Source organism: Diceros bicornis, chromosome 24 (genome assembly GCF_020826845.1).
Source record: "Diceros bicornis minor isolate mBicDic1 chromosome 24, mDicBic1.mat.cur, whole genome shotgun sequence".
Taxonomy (NCBI): domain Eukaryota; kingdom Metazoa; phylum Chordata; class Mammalia; order Perissodactyla; family Rhinocerotidae; genus Diceros; species Diceros bicornis.
This window is the reverse complement of record NC_080763.1, coordinates 49,609,688-49,622,214: the sequence shown is the minus strand read 5'-3', so window position 1 is coordinate 49,622,214 and position 12,527 is coordinate 49,609,688. Positions and strand designations below refer to the sequence as shown.

At 65.8% G+C, this 12,527-nt stretch overlaps 1 protein-coding gene across 1 annotated transcript; it reads left to right on the top strand.

Annotated features, from left to right (window-relative positions):
• The first annotated feature begins 616 nt into the window (after positions 1-616).
• NUDT14 (nudix hydrolase 14) lies at positions 617-8,536 on the top strand. Its single transcript, XM_058567871.1, has 5 exons — positions 617-763; positions 3,970-4,013; positions 4,667-4,731; positions 4,938-5,175; positions 8,220-8,536. Exons 1-5 carry the CDS (start codon positions 683-685, stop codon positions 8,458-8,460), a joined length of 669 nt encoding a protein of 222 aa, XP_058423854.1. The 5' UTR covers positions 617-682; the 3' UTR covers positions 8,461-8,536.
• Positions 8,537-12,527: the final 3,991 nt, after the last annotated feature.

The window sequence follows — 12,527 nt, the reverse complement described above, 5'->3', positions numbered from 1 at the left end:
GGGCCTGGCTCCGCCTAGGCCCTGGTCCCTCCCTTTTCCCACTAGGGCTCCTCTGCCTTGCCTTCCTTCCAGAGCCTTCTCTCTTCCCAGCCATGATGCTCCCTGGAGGTGCCTCCACTCTCCCCCGACACTGCCCACACAGGGGTCCCTTGACCTCTTCGTTCTTCCTCTCCTGCTTCGCAAGGCAGCCGTAGCCGTGACTGCCAACCTCTCTCTTCAGCGCCGAGTCTCTCCTTTCGTGGAGGTCTGGCCCCGCCCCCGGAAGGCCCAATCTCGGGGTGGTGGTCAGCGCCGGTTGGGGAGCCATCCGCTCGGCTCATCCTCGCCAAAGCTGCACCGCGAAGCCCTCTCCCGACCGTGAGGTCCCAAGCCCCGAGCACCGGGGATCTCTTCTCCCATTCGTCTCCTCCTGTCACGCCCGCCCCGGCGGGCCCAACCCCGCAGCTGGGTCGCTCACATCCCGCTCACCCCGCGGGGCTCCGGAAGCGCCCGGTCTGCGCGCGGACCCCGGCAGGTGCTACCTGCGCGCCAGCCCCGCGCTCGCGGCGCGACCGCCCCGCCCCGCGCGCACTGGGCATGCCCAGAGCCGGTCACGCGCCCGCCAGCCCGCCCGCCGGCCCGCCCTAGTCCAGCGCCGACCCTGCCCGCGCCCGCCCCGGCCCCGGCTGCCCCTCGCGCCGCCATGGAACGCATCGAGGGGGCGGCCGTGGGCCGCTGCGCATCCTCGCCCTACCTGCGGCCGCTCACGCTGCACTACCGCCAGGTGAGCCCGCCCGCGCGTCCGCGGCCCTCCGCCGGCCCCGCCCCCGGCCCCGGAGCCCCGCCCCCGCTCCGAGTCCTGCTCACATCATGCGAGCCCCGCCCATAGCCCTGGAGTCCAGGCCCCGCCCACAGACCTGGAGCCCCCGCCCGTAATCCAGGAACCTGGCCCCGCCCACAGCCCGGAGCCCCGCCCCCGCCAGGAGCCCCGCCCCTCGCGCCCTGCCTCCCCTCCCAGCGCCCCAGAACCGGTCAGGGTTCGCAAACCCCGGAGGGCGCTCGGGTCGGGGAGGGGCCCCGGCAGAGACACTTCGGGAGACCACTCATCCCTCCAAGGAGGCTTTGCTGAGCCCCGGCCTTTTTTGCGGAGAGACGTATTGGGCGCCCCGGGGATCAGGGAAAGTTTCCTGGAGCTGGTGGTCTCCATCTGGGCAGAGGAGGAAGGGGAACTGAATGAGGGGCCAGGAGGGAGGAGGTAGGAGAGGGAGCTGGGTGGGCACTGGAGAGCCTCTCTAGGTGGGCTTCCTCCGAGGGCACCTCTTTGGAGTCTCCAGCTGCCCAGCTCCGAGGGCGTCACCTCCCCTGGCCCATCTCCTGGGGAGCAGGACCACACCTACCTCCTCCTCTGGCACCGGGCATGTAGTAGGTTCACAAGAAATATGTGCTGGGTTACAGAACTGGCTCTGTCCGGCATGGGCCCCCCTCTTTTGGCTGCCCACTCCACCTGCCCCCAGCGCGCTTCTCCATGCCGTTCAGATGAAGACTGCCCTCCTGCCCCTCAGTGAGGAGAGGTGGTCCAGGTCTTTGGTGCCCCTCTGCCTGCAGCGTTATGTCCCTCCTGTTCTCTCTAGGCCCCTTCCTCTCGCCAACCCTGTGAAGTCCTCTTGGCCCCCAGCCCGAGAGGAGCCCCCGCATCCCCGCTTTCCCTGTGGCTATAGCCCTATTGGCTCCAGGGGACAGGGAATTCGTGTCCCTGAGATGGACCCACGTTGGCAGCGCTGGCCTGAGCCAGAAGCCAGGGTCAGTTGAGGGCAGAGTGTTGGGACAAGGAGGTCGCTGCCCTTCTGCCTGGCATTGGCCTGGGGCAGGGGTTCCTGATTGTGGCTGCACAGCAACTGGGAGCTAGGGCTCTGGGGGGCAGCAGGTGGGCACAGGGTGGTCCAGGCACACCCCCCTGTGGCCCAAGGCTGCAGCAGTCTCTCCCCTGTGAAGCGCAGATGGGTGCTGGTAACCAGTGCTGAGCCGGTGTGGGCTGCAGGCTGTGGTGAGCAGGGGCTGGGGGCTGGAACAGCATTCCCTCAGGGGCCGAGGGACATGGGGCTGAGCAGTGCATGCCACCGAGGGGCATCTGCATCCTCTGGTCATTGGCCACCCCAGCCAGGGGAGATCTAATGGACAGACAGACCCACCGACAAGAGGCAGGGCACCTCTTGTGGCTCAGGGAGGGTCTGTGTTCACACTCCAGTCCTGTCCCTCCCTCCCAGGACTCCTGGAGGACGAGCCAGGCCTGGTCCCACTCACTGGGCAGGGGGTCCTGTGGGAGGGGCCGGCTGGGCCTTGGTGGGCCTCTCTGGACCTTCCCCTGCACTTCACCTTGGCTGGACCCAAGGGTCTGACAGACGGTTTGATCTTGAGCCGAGAGGGTCCCAGAGACCTGCCCCGGGTGACACTCACCCTGAGGGAGGCAGGGGGCAGGGCAGGCACATGGCCGACTGGGGGGCAGGCCTTCCTGGGAGCCCGTCCTGGTGGGTGGCTCGCCCCTGGGTGGCCGAATTGCGGGCAGGCCCGGGCTTGCCTCTCGGGGTGGTGCCTCACAACGGCCTCCCAGGTGGCCGACCTGCGCACCACAGGGCTTCCGCCCTCCCTTCCCCTTGGAAACTCAGGCCCTGCCACCCCTCCAGGATACCTCTGCCTAGGGCAGAGCTCAGGCCAATTTTCTCAGCTCCTCTCGGATCAGCATGAGGGCCTCTGCCTGTGAGGTCCCCCTGCCTGAGATGCTCTTCCGTCACTTCTGTGGGGCCTGGTGCCGTGTCACCTCCTCCAGGAAGTCCTCACAAAGGCTGTCCCTTAGCGTCCTCCCTCTGCAGCCCCAGCTGTGCTTTCTGTCTCTGGTGCTCAGCTCCATGTCCGTTTCATGACCTGGTCAGAGTCCCAAGGGTGGGGCCAGCAGCTTGCCAGGGCCTCAGGGCTGACCCAATGGTTGAAGGCAGGTAAGCTAAGCATGCTGGTGATGGGCAGCCATAGGGCAGCGCACCGGGTCCAGCTCCATCTGCAGAAACCCCTTGGGGAGGGGGCGGGGCTGGTGGAATGGCCACTGCCTGCCCTCACCCTGAGGATAGGAGCCCGCCTGGCCTAGCGGTGGCCAGCTGGCAGGATGCTGGGCCCCTCCTACCCCCTGCCTGCTGAAACCCCGGCCCAGGCCCCTACCCCGCACCACCTCCTTCCCTCACTGAATGCTGCCTGAGCCCTGCAAGCCCGTCTGGGCAGAGTGCCCAGGGTGGGGGAGCAGGCTGGTGGAGGAAAGTGACAGAACAGCAGGACCACAGGATGCATGAGAGACAGCCCAAGACAGAAACTGGGCTGGGGAGGGGGTTGTCCCACTGTCCAGTCACCACCATTGAATCAGCACGTCCTGCAGGGTGCTCTCCCCCCTAGCTCGGGCACCATGCGGCCCCGGCTGCTCCGCTGCTCTGCTGCTGGTGCGCTCTCAGGAGGCCAGCCTGCCCCTTCTGCCCTCCCATCTCCCTCTGTCCAGCGGCCCGAGGGCATGTCAGCGGTGCAAACCTGATCTCAGCTCTGCCCGCTTGGGACCCTCCCTGCCCTGACTATGAGGAAGCGTCATACCTGCCCCTTCCCCATATCCCCATGGTCCTTCCCGCACTTGGTGACAGTGTACATCTCGTTGCAGCTCCTTGTGCTTAGCCCGTGCTGGGTGGCAGCTCACGCTGTGCCTGGTCTGCCTTTCCTCCCTTTGCCCTGGTTTTCTGCCTGGAGAGCGTCAGGCTGTCCTTGACTTCCTTGCCCAGTTGGGGCTGCTACCCCCTCACTGATCTGCCACAGCTCCCAACTGCTCTGGGCCCAGGCTGTGAGCAGGTCTCCCTGGCAGGATCTGCTGCAGTAGGTCTGCGTGGCCTCCTCAGCTCCCCAGAGCACCTCCACCCATGCTGGCAGCCCTTCGGCCCACCTTGAGCACTGCCTTACCTCTTTCAGAACGGCACCCAGAAGTCGTGGGACTTCATGAAGACACATGACAGGTGAGGGCCCAGCATGGCCCGGCCACTGGGGAAGCCGCAAGCTAATGCCCGCGGGGACGCTGGGGCCCAGGGCTTGGAGCCCCACCCCTGCCTCTGCCTTTCTGCGCTCTCCTGTTCTCTGAACTGCTCCACGCTCAGTCCTCACTTTCACATTCCTTTCTGAGGGCTCAGCCCGAGGCCTGGAGGCTGAGCTGGCCCCCGGCTCAGGCTGCCTGGACCATGGTGGAGGGCCGGCCTTCCTGGACCTGAGAGAGACCGTCCGGGTGCCCTGGCCCCTGAGCATCAGGGGAATGGCCGGGCAGCGACATGGCTCCAGGAGTGTGGCTGCCAGGCAGCTGGCCAGCAGGGGCCACGTGTCCCATCAGTCACCCGGCCTCAGCTGCCGCCACCCCCGACCTGCCCAGCTGCCCAACATGTCTGTCTCCACCCTGCTGCCCCCGTCCTGCCAGCTGGAATACAGTGGGTCCGGGTCTTAGCCTGACTGTGTGGCCCTGCGGGCTCTGGCCTCAGTCTCCTTGTCTGAGCAAGGGACCCGATTTCCTGGGCTGTGGGGAGAAGAGGTGGGCTGGGAACAGGAGGACGGTAGCCAGGGCCCCCATGGAGGTGAGCGGAGGGGGTTGCTCCTGTGCTGAGCTCTGTCCACCCCCCCGCAGTGTGACCATTCTCCTGTTCAACTCTTCTCGGAGGAGCCTGGTGTTGGTGAAGCAGTTCCGGCCAGGTGCAGCCGGTGGGAGTGGGGTGTGGGGGGAGGGGAGATCTGCAGGGTCACTTTCAGGCCCCTGTGGTGTAGAGTCAGAATGCTGATGCGGGGAGAAGGCTCCAGGGGAAACTGAGGCCCGATAAGGGGGTGTGGCCTAGGTGGGTCGCATGGAGGTGGCTGCCATGTGGCCGTGACCGTGGTCTGCCCTCCCTCCCCCCAACCAGCTGTGTATGTGGGCGAGGTGGAGCGCCACTTCCCAGGGTCCCTGACAGCCATGGACCAGGACAGGCCCCGGGAGCTGCAGGCGGCCCTGCCCGGTTCGGCGGGGGTGACGTACGAGCTCTGCGCCGGCCTCGTGGACCAGCCAGGGCTCTCGCTGGAGGAGGTGGCCTGCAAGGAGGCTTGGGAAGAGTGCGGCTACCAGCTGGCCCCCTCCGACCTGCGCCGGGTCGCCACGTACAAGTGAGTGGGGCTGGGCTCACAGGTCTGCACCTCTGGGAAGGGCGTCCTGCCATCAGCGCGGCCTGGGGACGGGACGGGCTGCCTGCGAGGCAGTGAGCGCCCTGTTCCTGGGGGCGTACAAGCCAGGCCATTCCTCCTTGTCTTTCAGTGTGGGGTTGGGGGAAGGTTGGACAGAACGCACCTCAGATCGAGATCCAGGCCGGAACCCGGGGCTCGTGGGGCTGGTTCTGGAGCGTGCTCGGCCCGTGCCCCAACCCTGCGGCCCCTAGCCCTGTGGGGCCGCACGGGTGGCAGCTGCTGCCGACAGATGCCTCTACTTCCTGTGGGATTAAGCACAGGGCGCGGGGGGTGGGGGTGAGTCACAGATCTGCTGTCAGACGGCGGCTCAGGAATGAGGGGAAGGCTGAGTCCCAGGCCGGGGTGGGGGCAGTGGCCCCAGCACTCCTGGGGAGGGGGAGGTGTGGCCCGGAGGCCAGACTTCAGGGCCTGCCCCACCAAAGCCCGGGTGCCCTCTGCTGCACATTCCCCACAGGGTCCACAGCCGGGCTGTCTTCCCAGGACAGGATGTTGGAGTGAAGCCTGTCCCCTGCCCCAGGGGCGCTGTGATGCGTCCCTGACTCTGGTGAAGTCCAGCGCAGGAGGAGGGTGTCACAGTGTCCCTCCACACGCTGAGCCCCGGCCCCTGGCAGCCTTCTCCAGAGGGCAGGGGCCACTCAGTGTGGGGCCCTCGTCAGGGTGTCCCCCTGGCCTGGGGGTGGGCTGCTGGAGTTGATCTCCAGCCCTAGGAAGAAGATGAGCCAGGGCCTGCAGCCTCCTGTTAAACATGGCACTTCCATGCCAAAGGGTCAACCATCTTGGTGTTATCTGCAGGTGTCCTCCGTGTGGCCGGCCAGTGGCCACTTGGCCCCAGAGCCTCCTGGCATTTGGTGCTGGGGGCGGGGAGAATCCAAGGAGCCTGACTTGGGGTAGGGGTCGGGCCAGTGGGCAGATCAGTGGGGCTGGCAAGGAGGAAGGCGGGTGGGATGTGTTCCGGAGGGTTGGGGTCTCCCTGGAGGAGGTGAGCCTGGGCGGAGTCCTGGCAGTGGGCCGCATGGCCAAGGCTTGGGGGCAAGTGGACATGTAGCCCCAGCTGCAGTAGTTCCACAAGCAGGGCCTCTGGGCTATGGCCTGATCCTGAGGGTGCTGGGGAGCCAAGGAGGGTTCTGGGCAGAGAACAGCATGCTCAGACTTGTGTTTTGGAAGCGAGGGGTGGCTGTGAGGAGGCAGGACTGGAGGGCCCTGTGGCAGCAGTGTCTGCGGGCCTGATGGGGGCTGGATAGACAGCAGAGCTCGTGCTGCCCGTATAGCAGGTACCATGGCTTCCTGCTCCTGGCCCTGGAGGTGAGCCAGGCCACTCACCCCCCAGTCACAGGTGACATGGTGCAGGCACTCGTCTGAGATCACCCAGCTAAGGGTGTGATTGAGTGAGGATGGACAGGCAGTGCCTGGCCTGCTGGGCATATTCTTCTTGGTCTGGGCCAAAGGCCACGCCCGTCTCCTTCACAAGCCGGCGGAAGCTAGGACTGGAAACCCTGCAGGCTGGCCATCAAAGGCACAAGCCATGGCCGCCGGCGGAAACAGGCCATCAGGAAGGGTCCACGGGAGATAAGGGGCTGGAGGGCGGAGGAAGCAGCTGGGCGAGGTCAGTCTGGGTGAGGGCTCCCCTCCTGGGGGAGGGGGACTTGGGGAGTCGGGAATGGAAGCCCCTCAACCTGCTCCCCTCCCTCCCCTGCATTTCCAAGGGCAGCCTGCCACCCCGCAGGCCTCTGGCCGGCCTCAGCCAACCTCCTGGGGTGACCCGGGGTCCCCCTTATCCCCTGGACATTTCCCAGACCCTCCTGGTTCCCCTTTCCCCCCACAAATCCATGCTTGGCCCTTGCCCTCCGGTGCTGGAGTCCAGACTGGCCCCTCTACCACCCCCGCTTCATGGCCAGCACTCACCATGGCTGCCCGCGCTTGCCTCCCACCAGCACCAGTCCGGGCCACTGCCCTCTGCCAGGGTGCTTGGCCCCCTCATGGTGGCCACCGCCTGTGAGGGATGGGACTCCCTAGGACCAATGGGCCTGGGTCTGGGGACTTCGCCCCCATCCCACCACGCCCATGAGCCCCAGCCGCTCGCCCGGGCCGCCTCGGCACCTGCCATCCCCAGCCTGGACCTTGCGTCCTGCAGGGCTGCTGTAGGGAGCTCTTATGGGCCTGAGCCGCACGGGCTGCCGGTTGTGCCCCTGCTGCCAGCCAGCCTGGAGTCCTGAGCGTCTGTGCTGCAGAACAGCGTGTCATGGGCTTCCAACAGCTCACGTGTACAACCTCGCGGCTGCTGTGGGTCAGCAGTCTGCTTACGGGGGAGTTGCGGCCTCTGCTCAGGGTCTCGCCAGGCTGCAGTCAGGGTGTCGGCCAGGTCTGTGGTCTCGTCTGGGGCTCGGGTCCTCTTCCTAGCTCACAGGTTGTGGCACAATCTCCTCGTGGCTGTGTGTCTAAGGACCCCATTTCCTGGCTGGCTGTTGGCTGGGACCATGGTCAGCTCCTTGAGGCCCCTGGCAGGCTCTGGCCATGTGACCCCCTCACAGCATGATGGCTTGCTTTGTCTTGAAGGCCAGCAGGACAGTGTCTCTCTGACTTCCTCTGTCTCTGACCTCTAAACCCTTGCCGAAGAGCTTGCCTGATTAGGTCAGGCCCACCCAGGATAATGTCCCTTTTGATGAACTCACAGTCAACTGATTAGGGTTGTTAATTATATCTGCAGAATCCTTTTGTCTTTGTTATATGACACAACCTGATCACAGAAGCGATACCCAACGTATTCCTAGGTTTCCCCCACACTTGAGGGGAGGGGATTACATGGGGTGTCTACACCAGGGGTGAAGATCTGGGGTGTGTGATGGAGTATTCTGGGGTCCTGCCTACCAGAGGGCTGGAAGGAGCAGGGTGAAGAGGGCTGTGGAAGGGGCAGGGGTGGCTGGCGGGGCCCGTGTAGGTGGCTCAGCACACTCTGTCTTGCCCCGTAGGTCTGGCGTGGGACTGACCGGCTCCAGCCAGACCATGTTCTATGCAGAGGTGACAGACGCCCAGCGGGGCGGCCCAGGCGGGGGCCTGGCCGAGGAGGGTGAGCTCATTGAGGTCGTGCACCTGCCCCTGGATGGCGCTCAGGCCTTTGCCTACGACCCGGATGTCCCCAAGACCCTTGGTGTCATCTTTGGTATCTCGTGGTTCCTCAGCTGCGTGGCCCCTGGCCTGAGTCCCCAGTGAGACTCCAGGGTGTCTGGACAGAGGCTGGTCCTGACCACTCGCCCTGCAGACCGAATAAAGGCTTGTGTCCCTCCAGCCTGTGTCCACTGGCCCTGAGCTGTGACGATGGGATAGCGGGGGCGGTTGGGGGGGCTGGGGTAGGGCCAGGGAGTGGGGCTCTCCATCAGAGCTGGCAGTTCCGCTAGAGCAGAAGCCTCGGGCTGCAGGCGGTGCAGGGGGCTAAGCAGGCATCGGGGAGTGCCACAGGCCTCGGTGGGGCTGAGGGAGAGGCAGGGAGGATGGTGCCAGGCTGTGCCGCCTCTTGGGGCAGGAGAGGTGGGGACGGGGGCTAGGCCAGGCCAAGTGCTCAGGGAGGGCAGCACAGCAGGTCTGAGGCTGGGCTCACTGGGCACCGGGCCGCGGGCTGAGGCAGCCAGAATTTAGGAGGAGGAGGGGCACACAGAACTGCGGGCTGCATTCGGAGGGCACACGCCTCCTGCTCCTGGAGCAGGTGCGGGGCCCTGTGCTGAGAGCGGTGGCACTGGAGCACTGCTCCAGGAGCCCAGAGCCAGAGCTGCCCTGGGTCTGGTGCCCCTAGTTGCTGCTTATGTCCCCTGGGCCGTGAGAGGCGTCACTCCGTCTGCCGGCCTGTGTGTGATGTGGCCTACAAACCCCGGAGGACCCGTGCCTTGCACACTGGCCTGTCCTGAGAGTCAGGGACTGTGTGAGCTGCCCTCCGTGACCCTCGAGTACTTGGGGTCCCAGGAGGGCTCGCCGCCCGCTCAGCCAGGCACCCAGTATGGCCTCCGTACATGACGGGTGGCTGGAGCCCACCATGGGGAGCGCATGCCAGTCACTATGGTCGTGTGCTTTTTCGGGCACTGCTGGGCCGTCAGTGGGGGATGGGGGCCAGGGAAGCTTCCTTGAGGGAGAGCTGGCTTGACCCTTTCTGAGGGTGGTGAGCTGGTCCCCCAAAGCCTCTGGTCAGCCCTTGGTTGATGCCCTGGGGGACGGGTCGGGGGCAGCCTGGGTCATGGCCCACTGACCCTGTGGAGGGCGAGGTGGCCAGGGAAGGCTTTCCCCACAGGCAGGTGGAGACGGGGGCCGGAATAAGCAGGAGCTTTGCTGTGAACCTGACCTGTGCTCTGTGCCCTGGTGTCCCCTTGGACTGGGCCCTGGGCTGGAATGGTGGAGGACCCCAGGCAGGACACGCTGCCTCAGGCTCCTGCTGACACCCCATTGTCGCGTGGGGGGCACCTCACCTGGGCTGAGGTCCACTTGTCCTCCTGTGCTCCCCCCGCCCTGCCCCAGGCTGAACCCATGCTGACCCCAGGCAGGCAGGCAGGCAGGCACTTTTGTGAGCATGCATGAAGGGGCACCCAGGTCCCCCTTCCCTGCTGGCCTGGGGGAGTGCTCGTGGCTGAGCCCCGCTGGGAGCAGTAGTGCAGACAGCCTCTGGGCCTGGCATTTGAAGCCGTCCTGAGGAGGCTGTGCCCAAGGGGCCCCCTCCAGCAGCACCACCTGTATGCAAATGCCAGCTGGGACCCAGCTGGGACCCAGATGGGGCCGCCCAGGTGGGGCCTTCTGGGAGCCCAGCCAGGTGAGTGACATGCTGCTGGGGAGGGCCCTCGGGCATGCAGTGTATGTCCACGGGGCCACAGGGCTGGGCTGCAGTGGGTACTGAGCAGCCCAGCTCCACCCTGTCCAGAGGAGGCCCCAGCCCCAGTGCATCTGGAGAGCGAGTCCCAGGGCAAGAGCTCTGCCCAGCTGCACTGCCCCTCTTCCTCCCTCCCTTGCAGCTTCCTGATGCCCACCTCTAGAGCTCCCCTGGCCCTCTGGGCCCGCCTGCAGGTGCTGCCCACTGTCTCTGAGTGACCGCTCCTGCGTACTGGGTGGGGCCGGTGGCTCTCTGTGCCCTGGGGAGCGTGCTGGGCTCCACACTGGCGGGGTGGGGTGGAGGACAGGGCCCCTGGACTTGGGTGCAGTCCAGCCCCTCACTCTGCTCTGCAGCCCGATGGGGCAGGTCAGCAGGCATGGCTGCTGGGCCTAATGGAGCTGGCATCGATTTCCCGGCACTGGAGAGGGGGCTGTAACCGGAAACTCCCCTCCCTGGCTGCTATATTTAGCACCGCAGAACACGGGCGGAAGCACAGCTCACTCTTGAGCCCAGCTGGCTCTGTCCAAACCCTGGGCAGCCTGCACCCCAGCCTGGTCCTGAAGCCCCTTGGCCAGGCCGAGTGGCCCCCACCCTGTCCATGCCTTGTCCAGCACGAGTTGAGCACCCACCTCAGAGCGTGCCCGAGAGAGCCCCCAGGCTAGGGGGCAGGTGGAGCTGGGAGGCTGAGGGGTCCAGTGGGCCCCAGAACAGTGATGGGGGCCTTCCTGGAGGAGGGAGGGCAGCCTGGTCCGGCAAGGGTGGAGGCAGGAGCCCTGGCCCCCCTGGCCCCCACTGGGTGCTGGGTGGGGGGGTCCAGGGCTGCAGAAATCCCTGCAGAGGGAGACCCCAGGAGGGAGGAGGCCCCCTCTCTCAGCAGCCTCCAACGCCCACCCCTTCCCCGAAGCGGCCACCTTCCTGACTTAAACCTCTCCTGGGCACCCTTAGGTCCGAGCTGTGGCTCCCAGGAGGCAGCAGGGGACCGTGAGTGGGAGGGGGCTACTCTGCCCTGCAGGGTGGCACCATGCACAGGGAGAGAGGGAGCCTGCCCCACAAACAGGCTTCCTGGGCCTGCCAACCTCCTGGTACTGCCCTGATGCTCACCCAGCTGCCCTGGGCCCAGGGGAGCCAGAACCCACTCCCAAAGGACCTAGAGGGAGGCAGATGGGGCCAGGCCACTGTCTCCTCAGCTCTGCAGGGCAGGCGGGGGCTCTGTGTCCCAGAGGCAGGGCTGGCCAGCAGGAAGGGCCCCAGGGAGGCTGCATCCCCCAGCAGGTTAAGCTTGAATCTTGAGATGGAGTGAGCATCTCTCACTGGTGCTCTGAGCAGGGAAAGAGCCTCTGCCGAAATGCTGCAGCTTCTGGAACGGCCACACAGAAAGCCCCACCATCAGCCATGCTGCCTCTGAGCTAGCCTAGGCGGTCCTTTCCTCCCACAGTCCACAGCTGGCCTCGAGCAGGAAGCTTCAGAGGTGGACGAGGGAGGGGCCCACGGGGGGATTGTTCTCCGGATTCCGCCTCTTACATACACTGGAATTCCCCCCTCCTCAGCCCCTCCGCTGCCAGGCCGTGGCCCGGCCACCGGCCCCTCTCACTTGCACGATGGCAGGGGCCACTTATGGCCTCGGTGCCCCGACCTCGCTCCCTGCTGCCCCTCCCCCCGCAATCCTGCAGCCCAGCCCAGCTCAGCTGCTTGGTGTGACTTCCCGTTGGTCTTAGCAGGAAGACTCCAGTCTAGTCGGGGAGGCCCAGGGCAGCCTGGCACTCACCATCACCACCAGCCTCACCTATGCCCCTCATTGTGTCCTTCTCACAGGCTCTCACTGGGGAGAGGCTCCCACAGCCCCAGGGCCTTTGCATGTGCTGTTCCCAGCTCCTCACCCAGCTGACTTTTTTCTGTGAGGAAGATCAGCCCTGAACTAACATCTGCCAGTCTTCCTCTTTTGGCTGAGGAAGACTGGCCCTGAGCTAACATCTGTGCCGATCTTCCTCCACTTTATGTGGGATGCCGCCACAGCATGGCCTGACAAGCGGTGCGTTGGTGCACGCCCGGGATCTGAACCCGAGCCGCCAGCAGCGGAGCACGTGCACTTAACCGCTACGCCACGGGCCGGCCCCTCACCCAGCTGCCTTTTGCCTGCCATCTGGGTCTTAGCAGGCCCCCTCCCTGACTTGTCCGTCTGCCTCACCCTTACAGTTTGTTGTTCTGCATCTTTGTCTAAGTTCTCAGTCCCTGAGCCCCCTGAGGGTGGGCAGGGGCTGTGTCTGCCTTGTTCACCACTTGGCCCAGGGCCTTCCTGGGTAGTGGGGCAGTGGGCATGGGCAGGGGCGGGCAGGGATGGAGCCCTGGAACCCTAGAACTGGGAAGGGGGCTCCTCGCCCCTCCTGGGGCCTTCAGTACTGGGTACCTGCCCCTGGGCCAGAACAAAGAGAAG